Raw genomic sequence first — 16,305 nt, 5'->3', positions numbered from 1 at the left:
TGAGAGCACTGGAGGAGATGTGGCAAAATAAGCTCTTCAGGGAATGAGAGAACTCGTGTCTGCTTTAAAATTTAATGGCATTCACGTAAATACATTACCTCTAGAAGGATTTCTGTTTCTCTTGCTAAAACAATCAGGATTTTTTTGCCCCCTTTATCTGCGAAATGTGTAATGGATTTTTCATGTTATTTACATTTATCGAACAAGATTCATCATTTGCAGACGAACACTTCAGCTCCGTGCAGCAGCAGACAGGAACTGCACTCCCGAGGGGACCCGGGCCGTTTCTGCAATAAACAGCTCATGTTTGTGCTGGGTGGATTTAAAAAAATGTATTAGGAACCCAAGGATGTGTAATATTGATTTTTTTTTCATTGTTTCTGATTTTTCTTTGCATTTGTTCTTATTTGATATTCATGTATCTAGTACCACTACTATTTTTATGTATGAATCTCGGTTCTCTTATTGAAGTGAGAGAGGGGGAACACCTGCTCCAGGCGCTGGACGAGTGTTCCAGGTTGTTTTGTAAGCACTTGTCTTATTGGGAAAACTCGGATAGAAAATCAGGTCTTGATTTTTATCACTGCAATATTTATTACTCATTTTTTACACAAATATGTACTGTCTGCTGCAATGCAACGTAATGCCAATTTTAAAAATCCTATGTGCAAGACTTCATTGGCTGTTCGTCTGTATGGACCAATGGGTAGGACACCCGTCTTCTCAAATCAAGCCGAGAGCAGCACCGAGCTGTTTTCAACCCAACTAGGGCAAAACGGCCCTGACGTTTTTTTTTAAGGGATTGGAAAAGTTGAAAGGTACAAGTGTAACAGGAGATGGGGTCCGGGCCACGTCCGTACTTGAGCCCTGAGACTCCCCTGGCTGGGACTGTACCTCTGAGTGGAACAGGCTGCTGGCTCATCGCCAGGAGGGGTGCAGGTGTGCAGGTGTTTCCAGTTGAACAGAAATAGGGGAGTTGGAGGTGTAGCTCTGTGTTCTTTCAGAGCCTGTGAACAAAAAAGTCTAAAGGTCCTGTGTTGCACGGGGCTTTGGTCTCTCTGGGGGAAGGAGAGCTCTTTAAACAAGCACAGCAGGCTCTCTGCAGGTCTCTTCGCCTCTCTCCTTAACCTGCGGGTAGACCCAGCGCCGGCCAGTCTGCCTGCTGTAAGCACACAGGTACAGGCATGAGAGGCGAGTGAGTGTGAGCTCAGACCATCAGCAGCTCCCCAGCAGGACGTGCGTGAGGAGTGGGGGCAGCGAACAGGCTCAGGGCTCATTAGCACTGTTGCTTCCCTCTTTACCCCGCCTGCTTGCCCCGCAGGGGCATGTCTGATATCACACATAGGATCAGCCAAAGAGCTGCGCGTCCGGGCTCAGGCTGCCACCTGCTGTGCGGATGGTGTAGTGCACCTGAGGCCTCGAACACGCGCATTCCGGAAAAGACCAGCCGTTCCACGCGAAGCAAAGTATGACGTCAGTTCCAAGAAGATGCTTCCCCGATTTTCCAGAATCGCAGAGCACGGGATGGCTTGAAATCGTGATTTTTTTTTTAATAAAACCCTCGACTGTAAAACAGTTTCCCCGGTGTTGTGGAGAAATGTACGCGAAAGAATGCATGTCTATTCCTACTCTACCACTGCAGTGTTACTACACTGCTCCTACTCTCGGTATCGTGTTGAAACGGGCCGGTGGATAGTGGGGCTGGTCCCTTATTCATTTATGTGAAATCTAGTGTGTGAGACTTTCGGCGGAGAGGGTAAGGTCTGTTCTGGAAATAAATAGCTGTTTTTGTGAAATCAAATGTTTTTCTCGTGAAGGCATATGAATACAGCTACGCTGGAATCTATTCCAAACCCGAACAAAGCATTTCTTCCAACTCTAAAAGTACTAAACCTTACTTTTAAATGTATTCTTTTCCTCCCGTGCTCTTGCCCTATATTGGAAATCTTGGCATGTCTGTGGATTTTACTCCTCCAATGGTTTTGGAAAAGCTTGCAGAACATTGGTGGTGGTGGGGCATTTACAGTTCGCGTCTGCTTTTGCGAGACAAGTAATCTATGCGTAGAAATTACATGCACTTATACCAGCAAATTCTTTCAGGCGTCGAGTTTTGATCGCCACGTTGCGAAGCTCCGGGCGTCGGATTCGCGCACGAGACGGCCTTGCTGCGGTAAAGACGCGACGGTCGTGACGAGCTGAAGGAGTGACCGTGGGCACGGCCCCTCGTCTCGAGCCCGTGGGTTGCAGCGCCTCCATCCCAGTCACGCGGTCACGCCCTGGGCGACGCTGAAGAAATGAGTATGGATGATGTAGTCGTCCTGGTTCAGCTCTCCACCAAGCGAAATTCCATCTGTTTCAATTTTATTAGAAAAAAAAAGAAATGAATTTAGAGCTGATGGCGCGGCATTCTGGGGTCTGAATAACTCAGGCCTTTTGGAGAACTCTGTAATTAATATTTTAAAGCCGTTTGTGCCCTGTTCTTACAGATCAGCAGAATTCGATTCCCCTGAGAATGCAAAGAGTAGAGCAAGCTTTTCTTCGGTGCAAAGCCTCGTAAATCTGCCCAGATGTCTTAGTCTCAACTGTTTAATTCCAGAGCTGCCTGCACACCTTTCCCTCGATTATTCTAAGTAAATGTTCTGTACAGACGTGCGTGTAGAAAGATCCTCACAACACAAACATAAACAGTATGGTCCAAAGAGAACAGTTAATCATTTTAATTCTCAATGAATATTTGGTATTTACACAGTTATTTTAATGCCACTCTCCTTTTTCACGCTGGGTTTCAACGCGGCACAATCACACCTGCCCTGTGGGAGCCTGTCTCCCAGTACAGGGCGGGGGATACGATAAGGGCAGCATATGTATTAAAACCGCCAGAGCTGTTGAAGGGCAAGTTGGAGCAAGAAAGTGGGTCTTCTTACTCCCAGGACAGAGTGATGTCCGCAGACAAGGAGACTGTGGGCTTCGGTCCGTCCCACTTGGAGCCTGCAAAGCTGGGTTGCATGAGAGAGAGGGCAGAAGGACATTTTGTAGCCCTTAAAAAGCTGGAATCTGTTGCTTGCTAGAACATATTAAAGCCTGAGTAATTTTACATTTTTTAGTTTTATTGACACACTAAAGACCTGAAGTATTTCAGTAGCTCTATGTGCAGGTCTTGACTTTATTACCCTTCATTCTCTGACCAGTCTGCTTGCAGAACGGAGTCATGCTGTCTTTAATGGGGGGAGTGGTGGTGTTAATTTGTCTGCGTTAAATTGGTGGTATTTTCTTACCACTGTAGGTTTTTGGTACCATGGTCTGTAGCTCAATTTCTTTATTTTCCCTGTGCTCTGCCAACCCAAACCTTTGCACGAATTGAAACGCAAAATACACAGCAGGGAGCAGAATAAAGGCCGACTTTCCAACAGACAAGGACAGACAGTGGTGATTCCAGCTCAGCTCCTCTGTTTTGTAGTGCAGTTCCAGGTGAGGCTGCACAGTGTTTAATTTCCCAGTGTGCAGTGTATTCCCTGCTAATAGACAGGACCGCTCTCCGCTCGCTAGTTAGGAGGCCATCGAGAGTGAGGACTGCCTAGCTGAAATACACTTTGAAGGCCTGTGGGGGCCAGGGCACATTGATGTAGGGATTTTCCCTGTGCATTACCTCCACTGGGAGGTTATCGATTTTGTTCTTGTTTTGAACCAGATGGGGCTTGTCAGTGGTTGAGGGGTGGTGTTGCACGTGTGGGCGTGGATTGTACAGTGAAACTGGCGCTCCTGTGCTCCTCGAGTGGCTCCACCAGCCACTGTTTATGCTGGGAATCAAACTGCTGTGAGTCTGTGTGGAGGAGGACAGGACTCTTAAGGAGATCGCTTTTAGCCTCTGCGATATTCACAGGCTGCACCTTTGAGGGGCAAAAGTAACTTGATGGACTAAAAAGGTTTCCCTAGGAAACTTGGGATGAGAATAAACTGACTAAATCAGTCTTTAAAAGAACTCTCCTTTTGCAGATGCTGTGTTGCCGTGTTGCGTGCATTCTGAAGATTCATGCTTGAATGGGTTGCTCGGATGTACACCGTCCATCCCAACGCATATAAAAAAAAGGTCCTGACACTCTAAAATGAGCAGCCAAATCCCCAGGCATAAAATGGAGCAGCCACAAACCCAACAGCATCTGTAGTGTGGCACCTGGTAGGTGGGGTGTATGAAGTGGTCGAAACCTTTGTTTGAATCATCAACTCGGATATGGTCCTGAGCCCACAGTCTAGACTGCCCAAACAGGACCAGCAATAAGACAAGTCTGTGGATGGTGGGATTTTGAAAATCTGCCTGTGACCTGTTTGAAATTCCCTTTTAGAAAGCTGACCTGTTCTGTAGAGACCCGGACAGATGCATGTTTTTTTTTTGCATGTTTTGATACAAGAAGTCCATGCATTGAAACTAATTGGTCTTTTGCTTAATTTGACTACACGGCAGGAAGCAGCATATTTTAAGATTTTTAACATCAGAATGCTCTACAGGTCACTGTCAGTTCTTTCTTTTTAAAAAGCAGGTCAGCTTAAAAGCAGGCGCTTGAAAGGTGTAAAGACTTTAAGTGCTCTGGGGGCTGTTTCTAGCCAGACTCACATTTACTGATCAAAGATAATTAATAATTTAATGACTAAACTGAGAAAAAGGCCTCCCTTTAAATTGTGCTTGTCTCAGTACTTGGGCCAACAAAGTCATTTTTTACAAAAGCCTCATGATAACTATGCGTCTTCCTGTCACAGCTGCCAGTGGGCTGTGCTGTATATTATATTTATATCCTCTTAGATGCAGATCCAGTGTGCATATTATATTGCCGGTTATGAAGCCATTTGACTGGTGTGATGTACAATGCCATCACTCATACAAAGCTGCAGAAGGCGAAGGCAGAGCCAGACGGAGGCAGTAGCTCAGCGGCGCCAGTCTGCAGACAGCTTGAAGTGTTCCTCAATTTCCTTTACACACCAATATTTTTACAGGTTATGTGCTGGAACGTCGTGGAGTGTCTATCTCCCTGAAGGTCTGGCCTGTGTGCCCAGAGCCTCTTCGCTCACGCGTGGGCACCAGGATGGAGAGACCAGCCCTCTTTTTCCACGGGAGCTGACGCTTGTGCCCGTGATGTGGCGGAGGGGGCTGGGTTGTTTCAGAGGAGCCAGGCAAGTGGGAGTGGACACCAGAGTGCCTGGTGAAGCCTCACCCCAAAACTGGGATACCATGCGAGCTCCATACTCTGGAGCAGCTGGACAGCTGTGAACCTGAAGCTGTGCTGACGGCCACAGCACCTCTGAGCCCTCACTCAGGCAGAACCAGACACAGACGCGGTGATCGCGGAGGCTCATGTCCGGTCCCGCAGGGGTTAATCCATGGAGACTGTATTTCTTCATGTGAGGGTGTTCTGAGACCCCCAAATATACAGCCTATCCGTTACATGTCCCCCAGTGGACTTGTGCTCATTCTGTCCTATTGATGGTGAGAGGACACTTCTGAAGTGAAGCCGAATTTACGTCCGCAGGCCTCTGCCTGCCTCACCTGATGCTACAGGCTGACGAGCATCGAGAGGCGAGACGTTCTCAGCTTGAGCCTCAAGGATTCAGGATACAGGCCCGTCGTCACACCACTGAGCGTTCCTGGGAATGATCGCAGCATCCCAGAGCCTACCCAGAAAGCACAGGGAGCGAAACACCCTAAAACGCTAAGAGTACATCTTTGGATGTGCTAGAGACCAGCCAAGCTGGCAAGTGCTCAGAGCACCAGGATGGGAGCGAAAAGCATGCAGCGTGCAGACGCCACCCAGTCCGGAATTAAACCCAGAGCCAACAGCTGTGCGGCAGCGGCGCTAACCCAGCCCGTCGACACTTGACACAGCTCTGTCCCGTCGCAGCCCTGAAGTGCAAGGAGGATGACGAGACATTAAGTCCTCCCCACCGTGTGGGGTCGCTGTGAGCACATCCGGCGGGCTGTTCCTTTTGTCCGCCCGTTATGAAAACATGACTAATTCAAGATCATTAGTTTTTTTTTTTTTTTTTTTTTTTTTTTTTTTACAGGCAGCTTTAAAATGCGTTTCGAATTCACCAGCAGTTTGAAAAAAATTTTTGCCCCGGTGAGCAGCGTTGTGTAGGCGTTGTGTAAGCGGGCTTGGCAGCGGTGCTGGGGAGGCGGGGACAGAGCCGGCGGACGTCCGCTGTGGCAGAGAGTGAACATGGCGGCTCTGCGAGTGGTGGTGTCGGCCGGGACCGGGAGGGCTCTTCTGAACGCCCCGAAGACCCTTCACGCTCCCCGGGTAAGCAGCCGTCGACAGCCCCCGGAAAGCTAGGGCACACCTCTTTTGGGGGGTGCCCGGGGTGCCCTTGCTGTAATACCCAGTGTGGGATGGGTTGTATGTAAGCGTTGGTGTCGGAACAGACAAGGTCATTCATGTGGGCTGAGGCTGTCCTGGCCAAGGGGTCTCAGCGCACAGGTACCGGCTGCTGTTTGACTCGGCACCCTCAGCCTCCGGATAACTATTAGACTGGTTCGCTACGTTGCGCGATTGGTTCAACATCATGGAATTATAGTGTAAAATAGGCTCCGTAGGTGAATCGATCACAGGTATGCTTCAGACGTTGACTTGCTTGGCGTTGTGCAGTTTTTGGTATAGTTTTTTTTTTCCATATAGACAAATCTGCTAGAATTGCATCCATATCCGTCATACGCGAGAGTTTGCATCAGATTTTTCACGTTTATCTTGGTTTGGATCCTCATCTGCAGAAAGGTGAATCGGCGGCTGTAGGCGTTACATCACTGCAAACTGGGCTGAAGCTTTTATTAGGTGCCTTGAAAAAAATAAAATCACTTGTAATTATTCGTGCGGTTTCTAACGAACAAGGATCTGAGCTATAAATTTGCACCACCAGACACGTTAAAACTAAATTTCTGGTGAAAACCAACATTCCATTGTGACAGTCCATGAAAAGTATTGTTTACGTGACATAAGGCATACCTCTACTATATAGTCTTACTATGAACTAAATAAAATGTTTGGCTAGTCTTTCTAATTGACTTAAATATTAGGGTGTAAAAGCATTTCAGTGTTATTACTTTGATGCAAACCCGATGCCAAGTTGCAAACAGCTCAGCATTATATGCACAAAACAATATGACAAGCATTGCTTTTTATTTCTATTCATAGAAATAAAAAGCAATGCTCGTCATTTAGGCAGGTATGAAATAATCCCTTCCCACATTCCTTGTGGGAATGAGTGAAATGTCCCGTCTCTCCCCCATTCCCCTCCCCCGCTGTCTTGTGTCTAATCTGCAGTGGAGACAGGGCTCCACGTGTTGCAGAAAATCATGTTTGCTGGGATGAATAAACTGAATATCGTTAAAAAAGTCAATGTTTTGATACCATTCTTGGAAGGGTGTTTGTCTGCCGCCCTCAGTTACAAGCTCTCCTTTTTGTGCTGGGCTTGTCTGCTCAGTGGTGTGGGCGGTGGGATCGCTGTGCAACACTGGCTTGTTGCTTTTACGGTCGATGGTTTTCATGTCCTCATTCCCCCCCCCCCCCCCGCACAGGCCAACATGTCGTTCGCCAGCCTTTCCCGGGGGAAGAAGATGGCGCTGTCGACGCTGGGCCTTCTGACAGCAGGAGGCGCTGGCCTGGCGCTGGCTCTGAACCAGTCGGTGAAGGCGTCCGAGCTGGAGCTGCACCCTCCTTCCTATCCCTGGAGCCACAACGGCCCGCTGTCTTCGCTAGACCATGCCAGGTGCTGCCCACGTGCTCGGTCAATCAATCAATCAATCAATCAATCGGTCAGCTTCATTCCCATACAGTGCCTTTCCATAGAGAGCAATCTCAAGGCATCAATTCCAGAAACCCCAAGGAGGTACCGCTGTGGCTGACAGATACCTGCAAGGATCATGCAGGTGTATTTTTCCAGCTTTGATTAAATATATACCTGAGGCGGTGTCCTTGTACTTTAGTTATCTGGAGTGGCGATACCTTCTCAGCCACAAATCACAGTGTTACTGTCCCATTGGCTCAGTTGCTTCTAGTGTTGTTGTTTTTTGTCATTTTCCAGTCCTGATCGCCTGTAAAGTCATTTTTTTTGTGTTAGACTCTCGGCACAGCTGAGTACATCTGTCTGGGTAGGACACAAACAAAAACTCTGTAAACTCCACACCACATACCTGAGCATTGTAGCTCCCCTGATTTTCACTTCCACCACCCTGGCTTGCAGGAGTGGGCTGGTACTTTTTTTTTACCTAATTAGTGTCTGTATCTGCTGTTTTCTAACTTCTGCTGCCCCTTTAACCAACTGTCTTTCTTATATGTACTTTGTAATTTTCTGTCCGTTTCACTTTTTTGCACTTTGAGATGTTACCTTAAAAGGTGCTGTATAAAATGATTTATTATTACTCATAATCATTGGAGTCCAGTGATGACGAGTGGCCTTTGTTAGAATTAGGATTTGGATACAGCAGCCAAAAATACATTAATTGCATGTTCAGGAAAGAATTGAAGAATAACTTTGTTCTGCAATACTGTTTATTGAGCAAATTGCCTTATTTCAGATACTGAACTGATTGCACAGCTGCTGTACAACAACCTGCTAATTAGCGCTCAGGTCACGAGAAGTACGTCTCCTTCCAGTCAACCAAATATGAGTCCCTGCCTCCCCAAAGCCGTGCCTGCGAGCGCTTTATCGGTCGACGGTGCTGAGCTCCCTCTCTGTTCTGTGTTGCTCCTCAGTATCCGGCGTGGCTACCAGGTGTACAAGCAGGTGTGTGCCGCCTGTCACAGCATGGAGTACCTGGCCTTCCGCAACCTGGTGGGCATCTCGCACACGGAGGCCGAGGTCAAGACCCTGGCTGAGGAGGTGAGGGGCTGGTTTCTGTTGTAAGGAAACTGTTCACCATTGCGAAACAATGTGATCCGTTTTGGGGTTTATCAGCTTTTGTTCCATTTTAATTCATTGAGAAGTGATGAAATGCACTGTTTATTTTTTTGTTTTTTTTTCTTGTCTATCTATACTGCACATAAGGTTAAAATTGTGAAGTATTCAGCTTTTTCTGTCTTCTGCCTGTCATGTTGGAGTTTGCAAGCTGGTAAAAACTGTTAGTCTCTTCCTCCAAGCGCATAATTACACAATGAACTGATCCAGATCTGTGTTCTCACGTTAGTCTGTCTTAAGTCTTTGCTTCTTTTTGTATATAGGACAGCTGCGGTGATTTACACTGCTTGTTAGTGGATTGTTGCTGAGGGTGATCAGCATTAATAGCAGGAACTTGTTGATGTAGAAACACTCCTCATTAACATAATGAGAAGGCATTCGGTATATATTAACCAGTTCTGAGTGTTTGTGTCCAAGCTGAAAAAGCTGTGTGAAGAGATGAGACACAGTGCTGTCCGTGTCCTGAGAGAATGTGGCCAGTGTGCAATGAAACTGGGCTGAAAACCTTTTCTTCTGTGCTTTGAAACTGGTGGGAAATATTTTTTTTAAATTTAACAGCGGGATGTGCTTTGATCTTTATAACCTTGGCAGTCATCTGAAAATACAATTAATGCCTTAAGCACATACAGATCTGCGTTAAATTAAGCAGGAGCTTATCTGCTGTAATTTTGCAGCCAACTTGGCGGTAATTGAATAAATGTATCTTTTCTGATACCTGCCAATAGCCTGTGGAGTTGTGAGCTGGCAGTGGATACAGTCAGGTTCACGAATAAAAAGCCTTTCCCTGCGGTGACTGGATTCAAGGCTGGACCAAACTTTTAATCTGTCTAATGGGGAAAGTTCACTTCTTTAATTCAGTTTTGCTTTTTGCCTGTAATCGGAGTGATTTCAGCCATGCATCTGCCAGGGACTCTGTCTCTCCACCACAGCCTGGCTGCAGGCAGTGACGAAGGCAAGATAGATGCTTGCTAAGTGAAAGAACATTCTTCCATCTGCTTCCTCAACGCTACTTGCAGTGCGGGGTTGCGGGGGAGTCGGCGCCTATCCCAGCATGCAGGAACAGAGCAGACAGGTTGCACACAACAAGAGGACATTCAGGCTTAGCTCATGTTAGTTAGTGACTCCTGTTCCAGACTCCCGCAACCCTAGTCTCCTGGTTTAAATACAGCTCTTCCCAGTCGGCCTCTGTTTGGGTTTGTTGAGTGGAGAAAAATCCAGTAGCGCAAGTCTTCGAGATCGATGTCCGGGATCTGTTCCTGGGATATTCCCATAGATTGTGTGTTCTTACGGAGAGATGCATCCCTTGGAAAACATTTCTGTCTGACACGGCGCAAACGCGACGTGACGGGTGGGGTGGGAGAGGACTGTGTGATGAGCGGGGGTATTACCATCGGGGCTCAGCAGAGCGTTTGGTGACATAATGCCATTTTTAAAAATACTAGGTCTAAGTGTTTAATTTTAATTTGTTTGGCCGTCACCTTTCTCAAAGTATCTTCTATTCACACACATTTATACAGGTGTATTTATACAGCTGGGTATTTTACAAGTGAAGGACCTTGTACTGGGGCACCACAGCAGTGTCTCACCTGGGATTCGAACCCACAACCTTCCAGTCTCAAGTCCAGAGCCCTGACTGCTACACAAGTAGTGTAAATCAAGTTACCCAATTCATTGTACGTCACTTAATCCACAAGACATTGTTTGGCGTAACATGGATGTAGGGTTATCGGGAACGTGCTGCTCGTTAAACATTGTGCCAGACGTGCGAAGGTCTTTGACCCAGGTTTTCATTTCCACGTGTTTCTAAAACAAGAAAAGCGTTTGAGTTTCCTAAGGTGTTTTCAGGTGACCATCCTCTCTTTTCCTGACCACCTCTCCCAGCTCAGGGTCGGGGGGCCGGGGGGCCGGGGAGGGGGAACCGCCAGTGTGCCCCTTTGCTCAGGTACAGGTTTTGTTCTCCACGTGCTCAGAGTGAGGTGTTGTGCCCCCTGCAGATCGAGGTGGTGGACGGCCCCGACGAGAATGGTGAGATGTTCACCCGTCCGGGGAAGCTGTCCGATTACTTCCCCAAGCCCTACTCCAACCCCGAGGCTGCCCGGGCGGCCAACAACGGAGCCCTGCCCCCCGACCTCAGCTACATCGTCAATGCCAGGTGCCGTCTGCAGGTTCAAGGGTGGGATGGGTAGCCCGTGTTCACGTAGAGACGCCGTGCAAGCATGAAAATAAGATTCCCGTTGAGCTCCCGGTTTTTCAATTGGAGGGTTTAAGAGCTGCAGCCAAATGTTCTTCAGTTAATAATATTCGTTGACCTCTGTCTGTCCTCTCTCTCTCTCTGGACTGACTGCTGCCCGTCTGTCCTCTCTCTCTACCTGGACTGACTGCTGCCCGTCTGTCCTCTCTCTCTCTTTGTCCCTGGACTGACTGCTGCCCGTCTGTCCTCCCTCTCTCTTTGTCCTTGGACTGACTGCTGCCCGTCTGTCCTCCCTCTCTCTTTGTCCCTGGACTGACTGCTGCCCGTCTGTCCTCTCTCTCTCTTTGTCCCTGGACTGACTGCTGCCTGTCTGTCCTCTCTCTCCCTGGACTGACTGCTGCCCGTCTGTCCTCTCTCTCTCCCTGGACTGACTGCTGCCCGTCTGTCCTCTCTCTCTCCCTGGACTGACTGCTGCCCGTCTGTCCTCTCTCTCTACCTGGACTGACTGCTGCCCGTCTGTCCTCTCTCTCTCTTTGTCCCTGGACTGACTGCTGCCCGTCTGTCCTCCCTCTCTCTTTGTCCTTGGACTGACTGCTGCCCGTCTGTCCTCCCTCTCTCTTTGTCCCTGGACTGACTGCTGCCCGTCTGTCCTCTCTCTCTCCCTGGACTGACTGCTGCCCGTCTGTCCTCTCTCTCTCCCTGGACTGACTGCTGCCCGTCTGTCCTCTCTCTCTCCCTGGACTGACTGCTGCCCGTCTGTCCTCTCTCTCTCCCTGGACTGACTGCTGCCCGTCTGTCCTCTCTCTCTCCCTGGACTGACTGCTGCCCGTCTGTCCTCTCTCTCTCCCTGGACTGACTGCTGCCCGTCTGTCCTCTCTCTCTCCCTGGACTGACTGCTGCCCGTCTGTCCTCTCTCTCTCCCTGGACTGACTGCTGCCCGTCTGTCCTCTCTCTCTCCCTGGACTGACTGCTGCCCGTCTGTCCTCTCTCTCTCCCTGGACTGACTGCTGCCCGTCTGTCCTCCCTCTCTCTTTGTCCCTGGACTGACTGCTGCCCGTCTGTCCTCCCTCTCTCTTTGTCCCTGGACTGACTGCTGCCCGTCTGTCCTCTCTCTCTTTGTCCCTGGACTGACTGCTGCCCGTCTGTCCTCCCTCTCTCTCTTTGTCCCTGGACTGACTGCTGCCCGTCTGTCCTCCCTCTCTCTTTGGCCCTGGACTGACTGCTGCCTGTCTGTCCTCTCTCTCTCTTTGTCCCTGGACTGACTGCTGCCCGTCTGTCCTCCCTCTCTCTCTGTCCCTGGACTGACTGCTGCCCGTCTGTCCTCTCTCTCTTTGTCCCTGGACTGACTGCTGCCCGTCTGTCCTCCCTCTCTCTCTTTGTCCCTGGACTGACTGCTGCCCGTCTGTCCTCCCTCTCTCTTTGTCCCTGGACTGACTGCTGCCTGTCTGTCCTCTCTCTCTCTTTGTCCCTGGACTGACTGCTGCCCGTCTGTCCTCCCTCTCTCTCTGTCCCTGGACTGACTGCTGCCCGTCTGTCCTCTCTGTCCTGCAGGCATGGTGGAGAGGACTATGTGTTTTCGCTGCTGACGGGTTACTGTGACCCCCCAGCGGGCGTCACAATGAGAGAAGGGCTCTATTACAACCCCTACTTCCCTGGCCAGGCCGTCGCCATGGCTCCCCCAATCTACAATGAGGTCCTGGAGTACGATGACGGTAAGCCACAGTGAGGCTTGCTTATTAATGACTGGTGTTTCGTTTGTCGAGATCGGCTGTTAGTGCTGGGTGTTGCAGCCTGTCACTGTTGGACCCAAAGGCTGCCTTTTATCTGTAACCTTTTCCCACTTTTATTTTTCTGCTAAACCTTTTTTCATTTTTATCAAGTTTTTATTTTTATCTTTTAAGGAGGGCCTTTTACTTCATCTTCTTTATTTTTTCAACAATTGTACATTTATATTTATATAGAGTGTTAGACGGGACGATAGAAGAGCTAAGGGAATCATTACATTGAAAGAATGCTAATGTCTTCTGCACTTTCTGAAATGCCTGAGGGATTTGCATGAAAACCCCTTTCCCTTGTGCTGTGTGTGACAGATGATTCCAGATAATAATAATAATAATTGCTAACACTTATACTGTATAGTGCTTTTCTGGAGACTCCACTCAAAGCGCTTTACAGGTAATGGGGACTCCCCTCCACCACCACCAGTGTGCAGCCCCACCTGGATGATGCGACGGCAGCCATAGTGCGCCAGAGCGCTCACCACACATCAGCTATCAGTGGGGAGGAGAGAAGAGTAATGAAGCCAATTCATAGAGGGGGAGTATTAGGAGGCCATGATTGGTAAGGGGCAATGGGAAATTTGGCCAGGACGCCGGGGTAACACCCCTACTCTTTTCGAGAAACGCCCTGGGATTTTTTAATGACCACAGAGAGTCAGGATCTCGGTTTTACGTCTCATCTGAAGGACGGCGCCTGTTTTTACAGTATAGTGTCCCCGTCACTATACTGGGGCATTAGGACCCACATGGACCGCAGGGTGAGCGCCCCCTGCTGGCCCTACTAACACCTCTTCCAGCAGCAACCTTAGTTTTTCCCATAAGGTCTCACATCCAGGTACTGTCCAGGCTCACACCTGCTGAGCTTCAGTGGGTTGCCAGTTGTGAGTTGCAGGGTGATATGGCTGCTGGCGTGATGCTGTGAAAGATAGCCTTTCACAGCATCACAGACATGTCTCAGTAGGAACTGATTCTCCTCTCTTGCATCCTCAGGGACTCCAGCCACTATGAGCCAGGTCGCAAAGGATGTGTGCACCTTCCTGCGCTGGGCCGCCGAGCCAGAGCACGACCAGCGCAAGCGTATGGGTCTGAAGGTGAGTGGCCACTTACCTCCACCAGATGGCGCCACAGGAACTGCGCTTTCCTGCCCAGTGACCCAGTAGCAACACACTTTCCTCCAGTGACCCACAGAGAAACGTGTGATTGTTGAATATATGTGCATGTACTGCATGTGTATTAATATGTACATGAGCAAGTAATAGGTTTATTCAATGCTGAAAAGAGCAGAAAGAAAACACATTTTGGCCGTGGAGCCTTCTTCAGGTGTCAGACGTGTGACACCTGAAGAAGGCTCCATGGCCAAAATGTTGTGCTTTCTTCTCTTTTCAGCGTGGAATAAACCTTTTACTCATTCCTTTGTAGCCTACGCATGCTGACGCAGCTACCCACCTAAATTAATATGTACATACTTAGTTGAAATATGAGCAGGTTGGCATTAAGATATTATTTTAAATCCAGTAACCCAGTCTGTATCTTGACAGCTAATCTGAAATGAATGTGTAATGTACTGTTGATTTTTAATAGCCACACGGAGGCATAGTAGGACAGATTTTGTTCAGATCTGCAGTGCTGTTGGAGTTTGTTTCAATGGCACCTTTCAGTGCCCAGCTCCTGGAATCCCAGAGAGGGCTTCTCTTGGCACAGCAATGAATTAAGCAGAAGTACAGATTTTGGGAACAGCAGGAGGCTACAGGATCCTTGCTCACCAAAAACTGTATTTCACCAGCACAGAACTGCAGATGTTCAACCTCAGTTAAAGATCTCGAATTGACTCAGCTCTGGAATCGTACTCTGAATAAATGTTGTTGTTTTTTTGCCTTTTCCAGCTGCTCATGGGCTCCGCTGTCCTCATTCCCCTGATCTACTACCTGAAGAGGCACAAGTGGTCTGTGCTGAAGAGCAGAAAGATCGCCTACAGACCCCCGAAACATTAAAGTGTGCCCATCGTTCTGCCTTCCCTCGATGCTCCAGCTGTGTTTGGACTAAGATTGTTTTAAGTCTTCGTCACGTATGCCAGTACGTCAAAACTGATGAAGTTAGGGCTACCTTGCCTCAGGTGTCAGTGGAGTTCACCTGCCCACACACCCTTAACTTCTTTATAATGGACTCGACAAATACACTCAACACTTGGTTAAAGATTGTTTTACTGTAAAAAGATCAAATAAAATAATCGAAAGAGAAACTTTAAATCCTTGGTATTATGTGTTTTTGCATTCTTTGCCTTTAGGCTCCTGGATTATGGGAAGCGACATCATTGGTGACTCTCGTGTTCGTGGGCTTAGAAACATTGAGTTGTCGCCTCCACACATGGATATTTACTGGCACATTTCTGTAAATGTTTAAATGTTCTGGTCTGAATAATAAATTAACCTTAAAGCAAATGTGCAGAGTTTTTTTTACATAGAAATTGGAGTCGTCTCTTTCCTGGCGTTGGCTGAATCTAAATGTATAGCAACCCTGTTGCTAAGCTTTATCGACAGTCTATTTAAATACAAGCAAGAGACCCTTTGAATGAGTGAACACGTGTTTCTGTCTTCTATAACAGGTAGTGGAGCCTCACGCTCAAGTTCACAGGCTAGTAATTTCAAGCCCAGTGCTATACTATGTCAGCCTTTTGATGTAGAGGCACTGCTAACTCCGATAAAATATCAATGCTCAGCATCAATGTTTAGTTGTCAATGTAGTACAACTCTTTATTTCCAAGCGATGATGTGGGAGGGCAGTATTTTGTGTTGAAATTAATGTTATTCTTCCCAAATCCTTTATCTAGGCCATTATTGCACTGCTGTAAATGGGTTGGGTCTCAGTTTCATGCTCAGGTTACTTGGTGCTTTTAGGGAATTTAATATGCATGTACAACTATAATGGAAATAAATCAGTAAAATGGAGTCGTCTTCTGGGGTAGCAGATGTAATTTTCATATAATTGAACATAAAGAGCTTATTTGAGCAGAGCTAAAAACGTGAATGAGAAAATAATGAAAAAGATCAACGTCGATTAAATGTTACAAAAAGACCATTTTAGATCCGATTTTTTTACAAACTGGCTTTACATAAGCAACAGACGTCTGCCCAGTTTGTAAACAGTATTCTTCTGATGGTGCGGAAAATATTGCAATATTTTGGGGCGTGCGTCTCACATTTGGAGGGAAATAACGCCCCGACCCCCAAAAAAAGAGAAGATAGGGGTGGAAAACTAAATAAAAACATGAAAATCGGTTAAAAAATAAATAAATGCATGAGCACGAGTTTAGTCATTGGCGAACTCTTTCAGGCCCCCGTCTCCACAAAAATTATCTGTCAAACCAAGCTCTATCCCGTCGACTAATGCTTATTTGTATGG

The 16,305-nt window shown here is 47.8% G+C and overlaps 1 protein-coding gene across 1 annotated transcript; it reads left to right on the top strand.

The window, feature by feature from the left end:
- The first annotated feature begins 6,162 nt into the window (after window positions 1-6,162).
- On the top strand, window positions 6,163-15,344 carry cyc1 (cytochrome c-1). Its single transcript, XM_006639740.3, has 7 exons — window positions 6,163-6,287; window positions 7,559-7,749; window positions 8,736-8,862; window positions 10,932-11,089; window positions 12,680-12,840; window positions 13,897-13,997; window positions 14,790-15,344. Exons 1-7 carry the CDS (start codon window positions 6,207-6,209, stop codon window positions 14,895-14,897), a joined length of 927 nt encoding a protein of 308 aa, XP_006639803.1. The 5' UTR covers window positions 6,163-6,206; the 3' UTR covers window positions 14,898-15,344.
- The last annotated feature ends 961 nt before the right edge of the window (window positions 15,345-16,305 follow it).

The sequence above is a fragment of the Lepisosteus oculatus genome, chromosome 16 (assembly GCF_040954835.1).
Source record: "Lepisosteus oculatus isolate fLepOcu1 chromosome 16, fLepOcu1.hap2, whole genome shotgun sequence".
In the NCBI taxonomy this organism is placed as follows: Eukaryota; Metazoa; Chordata; class Actinopteri; order Semionotiformes; family Lepisosteidae; genus Lepisosteus; species Lepisosteus oculatus.
Note: the sequence above shows the minus strand (reverse complement) of the source record. Positions and strands in the feature narration are given on the sequence as shown.